We start from the raw sequence: 15,893 nt of genomic DNA, 5'->3' as shown, positions 1-15,893 counted from the left end.
ATATTCCTAGACTTGCTGATATGTGTTAGACAAGCCAAGAGGGAGTTAATCCTAGACAACTGACCTGACAGCACAAGGCTATCTAGTTAACTTTGGTTACTATGAGGCTAATCAGGAAATGAGATAATATCAGATCTCAGTACACTGTCCATCATAAAAGTGCATCTATCATCATAAAAAGTGCATCTATCCATCATAAAAAGTGCATCTGTCCATCATAAAAGTGCATCTATCCATCAACAGAGACGGACTGTGTGCGCTGTTCTGTCAGATCGCAATACTACAAAACTTGCAGATGCGAACGTTTGAAAGATGAGCACTGGCAGATTATAGAAGAACTGAGACCTGGGGCTCGTTCTTCGTACGTTGCTTAAAACATCCGAGATCAAATGAGACATCCAAGATGATATCATCGTGCTAATCATGATCCGGCTAATTAGGTTCTTCGAACACACTTGCCAGATATGATTAGTATAGCTGGATTGAGTTATCTGAGATAATTGCGCGTTCATGCGCTGGTTAAAAGGGGATATGTATCGATAGTAGAAACATTGATCAGCAACGCTGCTATTGGCTGCTCAGCGTGGCCAAAGAGCGCGCTCAGTTTTTCTCCTCAGCAGAGCAAGAACTAATAGTCAAAGTTTATTCGGAATACTAATGTTTAATCAAAACGCCAGGGAACACCTCAAAGTCTGCAAAAGCCAGGAGAGAGGGCTGGCAAAAAGTAGCAGACAATTTAAATCCGTTAGAAGTGGCCATGTTAGATGTTTTTATCACTTATTAGCCTATATTTTTGTATTTTAATAATTGCATAATTACTTTGTTCATTGTAATGTCAGAGTCACCACACTAGAACATGGGAACAAATAAAAGTGAAGTACAAAAATATTCTACATAATGGTAATTTTTAGTTATATTATAGTCTCTTTTATAAAAGGCACTGTTAAATAAATGGTTGTCTGTTTATAAAAGCAACCAAGAAAAAGGCTGAGAAAAAAAAAGAAAAGAAAAGATCTTAGTAGCCTACACTGTAAAATCATTTTTGCTGCATTAAATTAAGGGTGTATAGTCATTTCAACTGTTAAATCTTGAGCAATGATGAATTGCTTTGGCTTGTGAAAGTGAAAACTGATAAACTTGTTAATGTAAAAATATTTTGCCATGAGTTATTGATCACATTTTTCCCGAGTGTAGTTCATTGTAATGACATTGTGTTTTCCTCTTTTGTGCACTTTTACATAATACACCAACACTTGCATCTGTTCCCAAGAAAGTGGTGGCTGAAATATGTGCAGTAAGTGGACATTTTCTAACTTTCCAAAGGAAAGAAAGTATAAGACTTTGTAATGTCCATTTGTTTCCATTGCACTGGACAGTGAATAAAGCCTCTCAGATAACTGTCATATGGAGGAACTAGCCTACCTGCAAGTGCATAAATAACTTTACTTAATTTATACTTGTATGCTTTATGGCTGCAATATAAGTTGCAGGATTCCACATCTACAGAAAGGCCTACAGAAGAGTCTGCACAGACAGAGGAGACATAGGCCTACAGGTGGGCAGTGTATAGACAACTTTTCCTTTTTATTTGTTGCATGAGGCATGTGTCTAATATCTCTTGTTGCAGACACTTGACCACTGGCTTTTCTTTACAAAGAACAACTGAAATAAAACTCAAGGAACTAAGCATATTTGTCTTTTATTAAACATTTAATGAAAAGTGTTTTTGTTTGGCAATGTTGTGTAATATAGCACATGCAACAATGTCACAGGCCCTGTCAGGTGTGCAACCCCTCAGACTTTTCAGACACTGAAATCTTCCCTTTAGTTAGCCAAAGTTCATTTCATTGTGTGCCCTTGTCCTGGCTAGAGCTGCATTGTAACTGGTTTGGGTCAGGGAATGGGGTCATAAAACACCTGTCTGCAGGCAGGAACATGTCATAATTACCTATGAAAAAATGCAGTTCTGTTAGGATCAGCATAAGTGTATGTAATACAGTGAGCTTGATATTTAATTGTGGAACTTTCCTTACCACTTTCAAATAATGTGCATAAATGAGAATCTCTGAAAAAGCTTAAGTCATGCACAGGGCCATTTTGCTTTCACTTTTGTGATATGGAAGATTTTAGTCAACTGCCTTTTTTTTTATTTGATATAATATTACTAATCTGGAATATTAAGAATCACAATAGTAACTGGGCTGCACATTTACATTGTGAACCCCCTTTCTGTTCACATAATCCCCTTCGTTGAGCCCTTGATGGCAGTCTATAGTCTATGGTACCAATCACGTTAGTGAAGCCTGAGTGACACATACTGTAATCGGCATGGTCATGATTGCATGATCTTCATAAAAAATTATGATAGCCTAAAAAAAACTGCTTTACAACATTGGGTCTTCAGTGGCTTGGAAATGCCACAAAAAAAACTAAAACTGTTTTTTAAACCTAAAAGCGCCAGGTAAACTCCGATTGACACGACAGCAGCACTTTCCATCAAGTTCTCCGCATCTCCAATAGTGTAAAGGAAAGAGCCACTCGCAAATAATCTTAGGGCAATGCAAACAGTTTGTGCTGTAGTTAAAGCCTGACTCCGACAAGTCGAAAATAAATGTGCGTTTCCAACAAATGTAAACGATAATCTCACGAGTCATGAGAAAAAATATATATCTCAGAAAGTTATATATAACTGCGCTGCGCTGGACCTCCCGTATCAGCTCCGCTTATGAAGCCGCAGTCTAATCCTGTTTACATGAAATAAGCCTGCTCGCGAGCAGGTTTAAGATTGCGCACCTGTTGCTATGACAGCAAGTCCAGGATGAGCTTCGAAGAACCAAACAATCCAAGATCATGCCAAGCCAACAATCAAATCCAGCTAACTGAGTTAGCGACGTACGAAGAACGGGCCCCTGTTCTCCAGTCTCTGAAGTGCGACACAACAACAATGTGCAGTGAGACGCATGTTTGCGTTTCGATGGTCTATCTGATCACACGTAGCCTCATCACTAAACACCTAAACACACAGACCAGTGAGTCTCCAAGAGTTTCCGAATTCAAGACAGCAGTGGCAGAATCTCTGAAACGGCGCATAGTCACTGTTGCTGAGGATGCTGGGAAAGTGGCTCTACCTCTGATTGCAGAAACATTGGATCCAAGACACAAACATCTGAAGCTTCTTGAGACAGAGATTCAAGAGAGAGTAAAGGAGAGTCTGAAACAGCTTTACGACACCGTTACATATTCTGTCACATCCATTCAAAATGACCCTCAGCCTGATCGAGCAGCAGCAACTACGGCGCTCGACACTCTTTTCGGTGAGGATTACGGCTCGAGTGATTTTTGTTTGCGTGACACTGAAATCGAACGCTACTTCAGTGAGCCATGCATCTCTGTAAACCAGGACCCCTCTACTGTGGTGGAAGGTAAATGAGAATCAGTTTACAAAGCTGAGCATCATTAACCAGTGGTACTTAGCTGTTCCCGTGGGATCTGTTCCAGCGGAGCACGTTTTTTTTTTTTTTTTTTCATAAGCACAGTTGAAATATGCTGCTGAAGTAGCCTAACACTGAGGAATGAACACGTTCTATTTACTGTTGAATAAAGTAGCTTAAAAGTATCACGTGTGTTCATTTTTATGATGATGAACATATCCTTTAAATTGTATTCAGAATTCATCAATCATGTGTTGTTCAGTAATTTAAGTCAGTTTTACTCTGACTAAAGTGTAATTTTAGCCAATATACTGTAAAATAATATTTTGGTTTATCAGAAAGTGCAAATGTAATCCAAAATATTGCTAAAATATTCATTTGATATCATTGTCTCCATGACGGACACACCCCGCCACCTCCCCCGAACAAGATTTAATCAGACAAATTTAAAAAGCAGTTTTGATGCCTTTTTCCATAGACAGAGGATTATTTTATTTTAGCTACCACCATTCCATATTGGACGGCTTTTTGAATTTGATGGGTGAAGCAATTAAGAGAGCTAGTTTAGCGAAGTTAGTGAGCACCATGGCCCTGGGTTTGGCATAAAGCATTTTCACCCATAAAGAGAATGATTCTCCAAGGTTAAACTCCTGGAGCACTGAAATAATATAATTCCATTCAATTTGGTGGAAGGCTTTTTCAGCGTTCAGAGATAAGATGGCGACATTCGAGAGAGAATCATGTTTTGAGTATAAATTATTCATTAAACATCTCACATTAAAGAAGGAAAAGTGCCCTGGGATGAAGCCGGTGTTGGAGAATTTCATTTGTCTCATACATGAGTCCGAATGCATGATACAAACATCAAAGGAACTAGGCCTAGGATAAGGGAGGCCTACAACTATGGGAGAAAGAGAAAACAAGTCAAAAGGGGATGGGAAACACAGGACATGTCAAAAGTGCATGTGAGGATAAGAGTCATGTGAGGACAAGACAGAAAAACTGGGTAAAAGGTTGAATGAGGATAGGGATGGAAAAGTACCCAAAAACCATATGCAAAGTCATTGTCAGAAAAGCGCATGCGCCAGTATGGCCACCAATAGGAATTGGACATTAATGCAGGTGTTTCTAATCGTGGCGAAGTGACGAGGAGGAGCAAAAAGAAAAAGATAACTATGTGAACGCTAATTGGACACTAAGTGAGGTAATTGGACACCAAGTGGTGAGAAAAAAGGTATAAGACCCAAGTGCAGACCATTGTAAGATCAGACGTCCGGATGGCCAGCCGGCTTCTCACTTTATTGTTTGTCAATAAAGTTAATTCTTCTGAGACCTGAAACTTAGACTCTGAAAGATTTCTTCTGAGACCTGAATCTGATTTTGAAGACCTGAACCAGAGACTGAGAATTGGCCACAACACCGGTCTGATCCGGATGAATAATTTTTGTTATATATTTATTTAATAATAGCAAGGATCTTAGTGAAAATTTTAAGATGCGAATTCAAGAGGGCTATGGGGCAGTACGATGCTGGTGTCATGAGTCTGGTTCTCTCTCTGGCTTTTCCTGTCCTTTTCCCCCCTCTGCTGGTCTATGCTGGTTATTTCTCTCTCTTTCCCTTTTCCCCTTCAGCTGATTCTCATTAGCTGTCATCTCGCTGATTCATTTCACCTGTTCTCTCCTCTAGCCTGCTTGCTATTTAATGTTCCCTGTTTTCTTGCCATTTGCCGGATTATTTCGTTTGAGTATCATGCTGCTGGCTATCTACAAACCCTGCTGGTCAGGTCAGGTCATGTCAGGTCAGGTCATGTCAGGTCAGGTCATGTCAGGTCAGGTCAGGTCAGGTCAGGTCAGGTCAGGTCAGGTCAGGTCAGGTCAGGTCAGGTCATTCTATTGACAACCAAGAATTCCCACAATCAATGTACAACGCCAACATTTCTTTAATTCTTAAAAAGGTAACGAGGAAACGGATCCAGCTGTTGTAAGGAAGAGATAGGATCCAAAATGCAATTTGAGAGTCAGAGTTTATTTCTTTTGAGAGAGCAGAAAACAAAGTCTCTTCAAACAGTACGCAGGTAAATGCAGATGAAGCAGAGATAAACTGCCTTTTCAAACAGGTGTCATGTCATGTCATGTCAGCTAAGCCGTTACACTGTCTATTAATATTCTCTTCTACATTGTGTCCAGCCCTCCCGCTGTCGACGAACGCCCTGAACAGACTTTGTGCGTTGCTACGCTCTGCCCGTGGAGACGAGAGGTTAAGAGTCTGCTAGCCGGTCTCCCTGATTTCTGCTGCCTCTCAGTCACGCACAAGAGAGTTGAGAGAGGGTTCCTGTTTATAAGACTGCTGACTGTTTAATCTGCACTATTAGCAGCTACCTGAGTTCCTGTTTGAAAAGGCAGTTTATCTCTGCTTCATCTGCATTTACCTGCGTACTGTTTGAAGAGACTTTGTTTTCTGCTCTCTCAAAAGAAATAAACTCTGACTCTCAAATTGCATTTTGGATCCTATCTCTTCCTTACAACAGCTGGATCCGTTTCCTCGTTACCTTTTTAAGAATTAAAGAAATGTTGGCGTTGTACATTGATTGTGGGAATTCTTGGTTGTCAATAGAATGACTGAATAATCTCAGAATAATTCTGAGAATATTTCTTATAAAAAAAAATTCCAAAGCCATCAGGTCCGGGGGCCTTATTGCTTGGGAAAGATGTGATGGCTTCAAATATTTCTTCTAATGTTATGTCTGCGGTAATGACGTCTTGTTCTGCATCATCTAATTTGGGGAGATGTAATGATTGGAGGAAGTGGGAAAGGGTTGTAGAGGCAATGGAAGTCCGGGATTCATACAAAGCTTCATAAAATTCCTTGAAACATTTGTTGATGTCTCTGGGATTCGTCGCTAGGGTTCCATATTGTTTCCCAATTTGATTAACAGCTCTATTAGCTTGAATGCTTGTAGAGGGAAGTGAATAACAGAAGGGCTGTTGTGTTAAACATGTATGTGCATTATAAACCAAATATATTGTGATGGTTAGAGGAGGCAGAGCGCAAAGAAAAGATTAAAAAGTCGAACTGCCAGGATAAAAAAGGTTTTTACTTTTTCATCCAGTAAATGGATGCATGACATTTGATGTCTAGAGAACTTAAATTTATATGATAAGGATTGCAGGAGCAAGCAGCTAAAAGGCTGTCTGTGTGACTTGGGGATTGAGATATGAGCAATATGATATTTTGGTTTATGTAAAACAGTAGTGGGACTGCGACAATAATGATCATATTTGTTGTATCTGCAGACTAACCATTTGATAGATGAAAAGAAATATAGTAAAAAAATGAATGTTATGGAAATTTAATTTATGATAGAATTTACAGAACTATTTATGAATAACTACCTAACTAGATATCCTTGGCCGGGGATAATTTCCCTGGACAACTGTGACTAAAGTTAAACAGAAACTTCTTAGAATATGTTGAAAGTTTCCGTGCAGCTTATGAACATGAATGTGCTGCCAATGACAATGATGAATGTATTAAAGGCTCATTCAGTGGGGACTTTTAATTATGAAACGGTAGTCATTGTAATATGCCATTAGTGAGCAGTGTACAGTAGTTCCCTTTAAGTCGAGAACGTCAGACATAGTCGATGTCGACTGAATGGGATCACGCTAGGGAGCCTGTCTTCTTCGAGTACTATTGAACGAGCCAATGCAAATTGGCCTGCGTGATTTGCATCACACACTCCGCCCCACGGTGCGGGTATAAATACAGAAGTGGATGCACGCACTAGTTGCTTTTTGCTTCGGAGCCGATCATTTTTGATGTCTCTGAAGAGTATTGTTGTATACAATGAGCGATTGTGTCTGTGTTTTTTTGGAAAAGACTCCCAGTGCTGGTGATTTCTACAGTGCAGTGCAGCGGTGGTCGCAAGCTTTTGAGCTCTCAACTGCTGTTTTAACAGCATCGAATTTCTGTGTTTGTTGACGGCTGGTTAGAGGGCGGAAAAAGGAGTGCTTCACTGTTTCAGTTCACTGTTCAGTGTCGTCGCGGTCATTCCCCGGTGTGCTCCGGCACTGGTGATGGGTCCCATTTCCTGAAAGAGCAACACGGGTGCGTTTGTATCTTTTTCAAGATGCTATTCCACCTGTACGTTTCTGGATGCGATCGTTCCCTGTCCCCCCAAATGGACGGTCACAATGGTTGTGTCACATGTTTGTAGAATGTTCATGTATATAATGTATGTGTATATATGCAGCACGCTGAAGCAGCTTTTGTGAATAGTTTGTGTTCTCATTGCAAGGATATGACTATCGCGGTGTTGAGATCGAGACTTGCCTTCATGTGTGAAGGTGTAGTCCCCATTACCACGCCCCGTCACTGTGCCGTGTGGGATGGGTGATCAGAGGATCACAGTGAGGATTCCCTGCCTGGTAACCAATCCCTGTGGGCCCCTCACTCCTCTATCACATCGCAGCCGGTGGAGCCCCCTGTTGAGCGCGCTGGTCCCTCTGTAATGGACTGACCAGCCGTTTCATTCGGGGCCTCTCCAGGGGACAGGATGCCGATTGCAGCATCGGAGAGTAAGCTGACCTCTGGAAATGACGACTCGACTGCGTTATCTCCCTCTAGGAGTGTAACGTTGCCCAAGCCAGATCCAGAAATGTCTGCTATGCTGAATGCGGCGGAGAACTGTGCCCAGTAGTTTTCTGCTGCCCAAGCGCAGGCGGAGGCCATCCGGCACATCCTGCCGCCGTCGCCGGTGACAGTTCCTTCACCTGCTCGTCGCCACGGGTGTTCCCCTGCCGCCGCTCCGCTGGGCCTTCGCAGCAGCCTCCAGCTAGGCCTCAGCATAGAGCTGGCCGCAGTAGGGACACTCAGCCCACTCTAGGCGCTGCCAAGCCAGGCGGCAAGTGACAGCGAAAGCGTTCCTGAGCAGGCCGCTCAGGAATGGAGGAGGGTGCTTTGGAGTTGGTCATCCACTCCCTACCCCCGGATGAGGGCCGGGTGGAGTCTTTGTGTGTGCGTCTGTTCCACCACTGGCTCCCAAAAAGAGGGCGGAGCAAGCGGTACCCACACTTCAAAGAAAGAGCAAATTCCTCTGTTCCTGGGTCCCAAGAGGGCAAGTCTGGCGATGTGCGACCCTGTAAAGCCTTGCACCCCTCAGCCCCCTCTTGTTTGCCAGCTGACAGCTGGGTGCGATTCCAGGACCCGGTCATTCGCCTTCTCACGCGTCCCCTGCCACCTAGTGGAGTCAGGTAAGTGTTGCACTGCACACTCAGATCCTGCGGGCCTCTTGAGCCGGATCCCTGTCCTCCACTTCGCTGCCCCACCTCGGGTAGCTTCATTCTAAGATCGCTTCATTCCACTTATTTCTGCTGGCTTGCTCAAGCCTCGCTGACAAGCCTCACGACAGCCTCTGGTTCAGATACAGTGGAGACTCTGTCCCCAGCTGGCCAGCTGTTTGGGACCACTTTGGGGCCATTTGGGACCACTTCCCCAGTGAGCCTTCTTGCACTACAGTGCTAAAATCAGGAAGAAATGGAGCAGGTCTTGCTAGTTGGCCCTTGTTAGCCCAACCGACCTCTCCTCTCGACAGCCTTCCTGACTCCTTCCTCTGAGTACATTCTCAGGGATGGGGCACCCATGTCTAGACCTTGGAGAGTTCTAGGTCTGGTTCTAAAAAGAACGAGACGCGGAGGTTCTGGTTACTACCGCAATAATTTTTATGCCGTAGTGGGCTCCCTTCACCTGAAGCCAGTTTTACTGTAAGCACAGTTCGAAGTGTCAGCATGCTGCGCCATTCTCCTCCTATGGACTGGATATGTGCGTAATTCTTGCTTCAGTTGAGTTCCCTCTTAAACCGAACCCTGTTGAATTCCTCCATACCCTTCGGCAACGGACATGGCGGAACGTCTGAAGCCAGGCCTATCACTCGTATGCACTGGTGGAACCTGTGCTAGGCTGGGTCCATATGTTGTGATCCCTACAGCGATCCCATATGTGTATTCTTCCACAGTACGGCTCCCTGCGAATGAGCCCGTGTCTTCCGTCACTGTCGGTTGATCTTCCCCCCCGTTATAGGCTGGAGTCATCCCAGTGACATTCCATATGTTGTACTGCCCAGTTTTCCGCCCATTCCATATGTGTATTCTCCACATGTTACCTCCCTTCGGGCAGGATATGGTTTCCGCAGCGTCCCTTCCTTCCTTGACAGGGTACGCTTTCCCAGTGGTCCTGTGGAACAGCAGTTGACTTCCCTGAAGGAGGAAACGGAGGATAGCTGGACCACCGCTGACTCTGAATTACTCTTGGTTCCTCAGCGTAAAGCAACTAGTGCATGCATCCACTCGTTCCACACACAGTGTGTGATGCAAATCACGCACGCCAATTTGCATTGGCTCGTTCAATAGTACTCGAAGAAGACAGGCTCCCTAGCGTGATCCCATTCAGTCGACATCGACTATGTCCTCCATTCCCTCCTTCAGGGAGCGGTGGGTTGCATACACAACCATGACATTAGTTGAGCTGCCGCTATCTGTTGTGTCTGTGCGACCTGTCAGCTGTTGTTGTTGATTCCTGTTTGTTCGTGGTAATTGCTGCAGATGTAATATCATGATGTTAGTCACTGATCTCAAAGTAAGCCAATTTGATTATATTTGTGTTACCATGATCTGAACAGAGTTAATGTGTCAGTGACATACGTGCATGCCCGAACATGTCCTGTAGAGATCATTCTGTGTTATTCAGATCGGTAATATTATTTAAAGTGTGATTATTCATTATTTATGAAGCTGCAGATTAGTGTTATGGGTTATTAATGATGTGATGTTGGTCTGTTAAGATACCAGACGAGTGATTAGCGTCATGTTTGTTTGAATGCTCTTCATATGAGCCACCCATAGACTGTAATAAAAGATGGACAATGCCCCTTTGCTCTCTTCCATTGTTTTTTTATTATTTACTTAGTTATTTTATTTTTTATTAATATAGAGAATTCAAGTACAAACAATTAAGACATAAATCAACAATCATACATTTGTATTTGTGTTGATAGATAATTGCATTCCGGATGCTAAACCAAAAAGAGTCTTTATGATACACAAAGGAATTCAACCATTTTAGTACACCATTCATCACAGACATTTCTAGTGAAAAGGCAGGGTAAATGGCTCTTGATGTTGATGATAATGAAACGGAGCGAGAGAGTTTATGGATAACACTTTAATGCTCTCTTGCACTGTGATTTATTCAGCTCTTAAAGTGATTTTCTGGAGTGAAAGCGGACACTTCATCGTTTTATGTGATGTACAATAAACTTCATAAAACTGATAGGTAAAGTTTTGGCTATCATATGGACAGGGTCTACTCTGCTACAACAGGCTTGTAGTGGATAAAAGCAAGATGACAGATTTTTTTTTACAAATCTGTCACGTCTTGTTTTGGTTTTGTTTCATCTCAGTCATGTTTCATTTCCTTGTCATGTGATTCCTTGTTAGTCATGTGATCCTGCCATGTGTTCCCTTATCTGGGGCGCGTTCTAGTTCAAAACGGTGAGCAACGTTTTGCAACGGTTTCCGGGTTGAACATCATGTTTCCTGGAAACGACGTGCACCGGTGTGCAACGGGGTTTGAGATACGTTTTCTCTTGTTTGGTGGGTGTGTCAGAACTGCAGTCCAATCAGCAGCAACATGTATATAAAGCACGCGGTATTAAAGTGAACTCGCACAATGGGTTCAAGGAAAGTAATTTACAAATGTGTTGGATGCAGCTTGGTATAAGCAACAACTGAGGATATTAGAAGACATGTTTGTCGTAAGTTTTATTGTAAAAATATAGGATATCAACATAATGATGTAGTTGTTTATATTTTTAGCTTCATTGCAAGTATATGATATTTGGTATAGAAATAAACAATGGTAATTAAGTGCTTTTCCTAAAAATGAGAAATAAAATACAGGGTATTAAAACAGTATGAACTACAAATAAAGTCAGTATGTGAGGCTAAATAGATGTGTTTTAGTCTGAATTAAGTAAGATGTGTGCTTCCATTTCAGTTTCCACAAATTCCTTCACTCGATTTGGGATGTTATCTTTTGTTCTGGGCGGCAAGTGCAGTAACTGTAACATCGGCATATTTTGTAGTATTAAACATGTATTTATACCGACTTCATCAGGCTCTGAAAATTCTTCACAAAGAACACAAAGCATGACCTTCTCAGCTGCCATAGTTGCAACTCTTGCGTCATCAGAACAGTGTGTTCACTGGGATTTTACCCTATAATCTGTAATAGCTACAGTAGCTATTACAGATTATAGGGTAAGATCCCAGTAATTCCATGGAAATAAAAAGGCTTCCTTTTACAGCACAGTTTTACTTTACTTACTGAGTAAATTGTCATGTTTTCCTTGGTAACATTGCAGGACATACGAGGTAAAAAATTGTGACTATATGGAAAAGGGAATGATCAGGTTATATGGTACAATTCCGGTAATACCATGGAAATAAACAAGGCTTCATTTTACAGTACAGTTGCACTTTACTTACTGAGTAAATTGTAAAAACATTTGCAAGAACATACCCAGTATTTAAGATGTGCCATGACATTAACCCTCTGGAGTCTGGGGTGTTTTTGGGGTCCTTGAGATGTTCTGACATGCCCTGACATTTGTGCTTTTTTCAGTTGCTTATAGACATATCAATGGCAAAAAAAAAAATACACTCTATTTAGCACAAACAGGACTACCATAATATGTGAGCCACATGTATGTACATGTTTTCATTTTTGAGAGAATAATGTTTATGCATGGTTATTGAAAAAACTAAAAATGAAAGTTTCTGAAATAAGGCCACAAAACACATACTAAATATATGTCAATAAGACTTTTGACTAATGGATGTCATCGCCTAGAGTTTTGATGTGATGCCTAGAGTTTTGAAAATGATGTGAAAATCATCCTGCCTAATCATTCACATAAAACGATACATTGATTTAAGTTTTGCGAAACACTGTTAGTTTGGAAAGCCAATATGCGGATGGGGTGTAAACGATCATGCATAGTTAGTAGTTCAGGTGTGTCACCTATAGCCTCTGTGCACAATGGGCGGAGCCAACGTTCGATTTCAGTCAGAGTTGGCATATCAGTTTCCGGTTATGAGCCTGTCGATTTCACTAGAATTTTACCACAGAAATGGCATCCGCCGCTAGCAGTTCTTCCTTTTCCCGGTGTCTTTCGGATTTACCGGCAGTGAGCGTCAGCGACATCCACAGGATCGTCGGTGCCCTGTCCCGCACCCCGACAAGTAAGAGGGACAAGGGATTTAAAATGTACATTTCTTCGTACATTCACAACTATGAGGGTAAGTATCTGATAACTTCTAGCGCTTGCCTAACGCTACCTAGTAAACGTACCAGCTAGTGTTTGTGACTATAAATGTATATAAATGTTTAATATAAATGAATATAAATGTTTGCTTGTTATCAAATACTAATGTTGTTATTCAACACAAATGATATACTCCTCCTCCCGTCAGTTTCCACAAAAGATCAGGATTCAGGAGAGGTGGTCGTCAGGGCAATGTGCTACAGGTCGCTGACGAAAAAAGAGAAACCTCACAGCTTGAGTGTATGGTGATGCTAGTTATAGATAAGATAAGATAAGATAAGATAAGATAAGATAATGTAAGAAGATAAGATAATGTAAGAAGATGAGATAAGATAAGAGTTTGCTTAGCCAAATAACCCAGCGTTTTTGATGTTCCTGGGGATTAGCAATGTTTACTATAGTGCTACATGTTTACTGTAAGTTACCTTCACTGCAAAAAAATGCTTTCTTAATTAGTATTTTTGTTTTGTTTCCAGTTCTTAAATCAAGAAGCATTTACTAGAGACGTGAAATGACATAAGAAATTCTATTTTGTTTTAAGATAAAAAAAGAAAGTAATTTAAGTATTTTTTGCTTAAAACAAGCAAAATTATCTGCCAATGGGGTAAGAAAAATAATCTTGTTTTCCATTCGAATTCAGTTTTTTTTTTCTTACCCCATTGGCAGATAATTTTGCTTGTTTTAAGCAAAAATTACTTAAATTCCTTCCTAAAACAAAATAGAATTTCTTATGTCATTTTACTTCTCTGGTAAATGCTTCTTGATTTAAGAATTGTTAGATATTTGAACTGGAAACAAAACAAAAATACTAAGTAAGAAAAGCATTTTTTGCAGTGTTAGTAGCTAGATGCTACATGTTTACTGTGCATTGCTTGTCCCCACTGGGTTTTTGCTTGCATTAGTTATTATGTTAGCAGGTGGGGAATCAGCTAGAGTAAAGTTTAGTGAATTGACGATGGTGACTAAAAAATAGTGACTAATGTAAGAGCAAGCAGGTTAAAAGGTAAGTTTACCTAGCTGGTCCCCACTGGATGAAGGTTTTCTTGTTCATTGTTTTGATCCTTCAATTAAGCTACAGTCTGGAGTGAAAGGTACTACTACTGAAATAAAAGTGGAAAATTATATGGCATAATATTCAGCACAGTAATCCAACACATAGCTTAGAATATTGTCTTATCTCCTAACTTCAAAATGTTAGACAGAGGATTCAACATCAGGAGTGATCTGCTGGTCTAAAGAAATGAGTCACAATGCAAGACTGTATCTTAAAAGAATCTGTAAGCAATGAGGATACTGACCAGGCTATGATAAATTGTGACTTACTATGACATTCTGACATTGCAGGTGGTGCTTAAAGACAGCAAGCCTGTGCAGCTGATTCACCATAAATGTTCTTGCATTGCTGGAGCTGCGCTGTGCAACCACTGTGTTGCTCTTTTGTACCAGTCAGCCCACTACTCGCAGCTGAAGGTGCCTGTAGTCCCCCCTGTGCTAAGCTGTACTGAGGGAGAACAGCAGTGGCACAAACCTAGGACTTTGGTAAGTCAACCAAAACTAATTACTGTTTTGTAGTTATGTTGTTTTACTGGAGATATGCTTAAAGTATATCCTGCAAACACTACAGGGTATAAAACCAGGCCCAGTGGACAAAATGGCTGTGCTGTCTGCTAAACCGAAGAGCCGTCCTAAAGCAACAACAGAGGGTATAAGGTAAAAGCAATATTGTAACAATACATGGGTATTTTGATTCCAGGTCTATAAGCGATAGAGCATTTCCACTTATACATGTTATACACTTCACTTCGCAGGAGCACGCTTTACAAAGGCCTCAGTGGGGATCTACCTGATCTTTCCGTCCTTCGAGTGAGTTTACCCTCTTATTTAACCAGTCTTACCATTTGTAATGTTGTGTGGATCTGTACAAAATGTGCAAGATACTGTGTGCATAGAACTAAAATTGTGCTTAGTTGATGTTGAGTTTTATTGCTAAACTATACACTACTCCATCCTAAGGTGACTGAGACATATGCTGACTTCTCCAGAGCGGAGTCGCCAATGGTGTGTAGCATGAACATCAGCTGTGAGGTTCCATTGGTCAACTCTGCCCTTGGGATGGTGCAAGCCAAAAGCCCGATTGCCTACCAACAGCCAGCAGCAGCACATAGAGATCTATCCTTCCACGTCGCCCCACCTCGTCCATCCCTACCCTTGCAAGATTACCACTTACAGCCCTCAATCTACATGTCTAACACCACTGAGGCAGAGTGCAGGCACTTACAGAGCCTACAGGTGACTTGGGACATGGCAAAAAAACTGGAAAGTTCCACAAGAAGCCAAAGCTCCTGCGAGGAATGGCACCAGTTGCGGAGACCAAGACTCCCGTTTCAGGGAGATCTGCTTTGTCAGCAACAAATGTGAGGACAGTCTGGCTGATAGGATCCTGAAGGGAACATATCAGACAAAAGCCATGAGAAGAGGACTGGAGTTGGAGGCTGATGCCATATGGGAGTACACTCAAATAAAGAGGGTCAACCACTATCCGTGTGGATTTATAATCCACCCAGACACGCCTTGGCTGGGAGCATCTCCGGATGGACTAGTTTTTGACCCGACAGAACCATCTCCTTTTGGTCTTCTAGAAATTAAGTGCCCAAATGTTAAAAACTACGTTGACTGTCCCTATGTTAAAATGACCTTAGGCAAAATGGAGCTGAAGACATCACATACGTACTACTACCAAATTCAGGGGCAGCTGTTGGTAAGTGGCATGACGTGGTGTGATTTTGTTGTGTCGGCGGAGGAAGACACATTGATTGATAGAATATACAGAGACGTAGAAGTGTTCAAGGTCATCAGAGACAAAGTTGACCAATTTTATTTCAATGTTTATATGCGAAAATGCATGTAACTGATCAACTTAATAAACAATGCAATCTGAACAAACATGCAAACTTGGCTGATTTACTTTTTACAATGTTGGTTTAGACAAACAGCACATAAAAGTGGAGTCCATATAATAAATAACATTTATATACATAAGTAACATATTTGTTTTAAGAATGCACATGCACACACACACC

General features: G+C 41.5%; 2 protein-coding genes across 4 annotated transcripts in view; one reads left to right on the top strand and one right to left on the bottom strand.

Annotated features, from left to right (window-relative positions):
* LOC311081630 (uncharacterized protein) overlaps positions 1 to 15,893 on the bottom strand; it is a 178,215-nt gene that overhangs the window by 54,832 nt on the left and 107,490 nt on the right. The window lies entirely within an intron of this gene.
* Positions 11,754 to 15,750, top strand: LOC311081684 (uncharacterized protein). The gene is made up of 5 exons (XM_084112304.1): positions 11,754 to 13,053; positions 14,158 to 14,352; positions 14,438 to 14,523; positions 14,622 to 14,676; positions 14,827 to 15,750. Exons 1-5 carry the CDS (start codon positions 12,895 to 12,897, stop codon positions 15,229 to 15,231), a joined length of 900 nt encoding a protein of 299 aa, XP_083968430.1. The 5' UTR covers positions 11,754 to 12,894; the 3' UTR covers positions 15,232 to 15,750.

Source organism: Abramis brama (genome assembly GCF_963993115.1).
Source record: "Abramis brama genome assembly, chromosome: 4".
Lineage (NCBI taxonomy): Eukaryota > Metazoa > Chordata > Actinopteri > Cypriniformes > Leuciscidae > Abramis > Abramis brama.
The sequence above is the reverse complement of the archived record's forward strand: the minus strand, read 5'-3'. Positions and strand labels throughout refer to the sequence as shown.

Bases quoted from the DNA above. Each gene is read 5' to 3' on its own strand.
- LOC311081684 (XM_084112304.1), top strand. From the start codon at position 12,895: ATGTTTGCTTGTTATCAAATACTAATGTTGTTATTCAACACAAATGAT. The intron at 14,524-14,621 runs GTAAAAGCAATA...TTCACTTCGCAG, and splicing joins GCAACAACAGAGGGTATAAG to GAGCACGCTTTACAAAGGCC. The intron at 14,677-14,826 runs GTGAGTTTACCC...CTCCATCCTAAG, and splicing joins CTGATCTTTCCGTCCTTCGA to GTGACTGAGACATATGCTGA.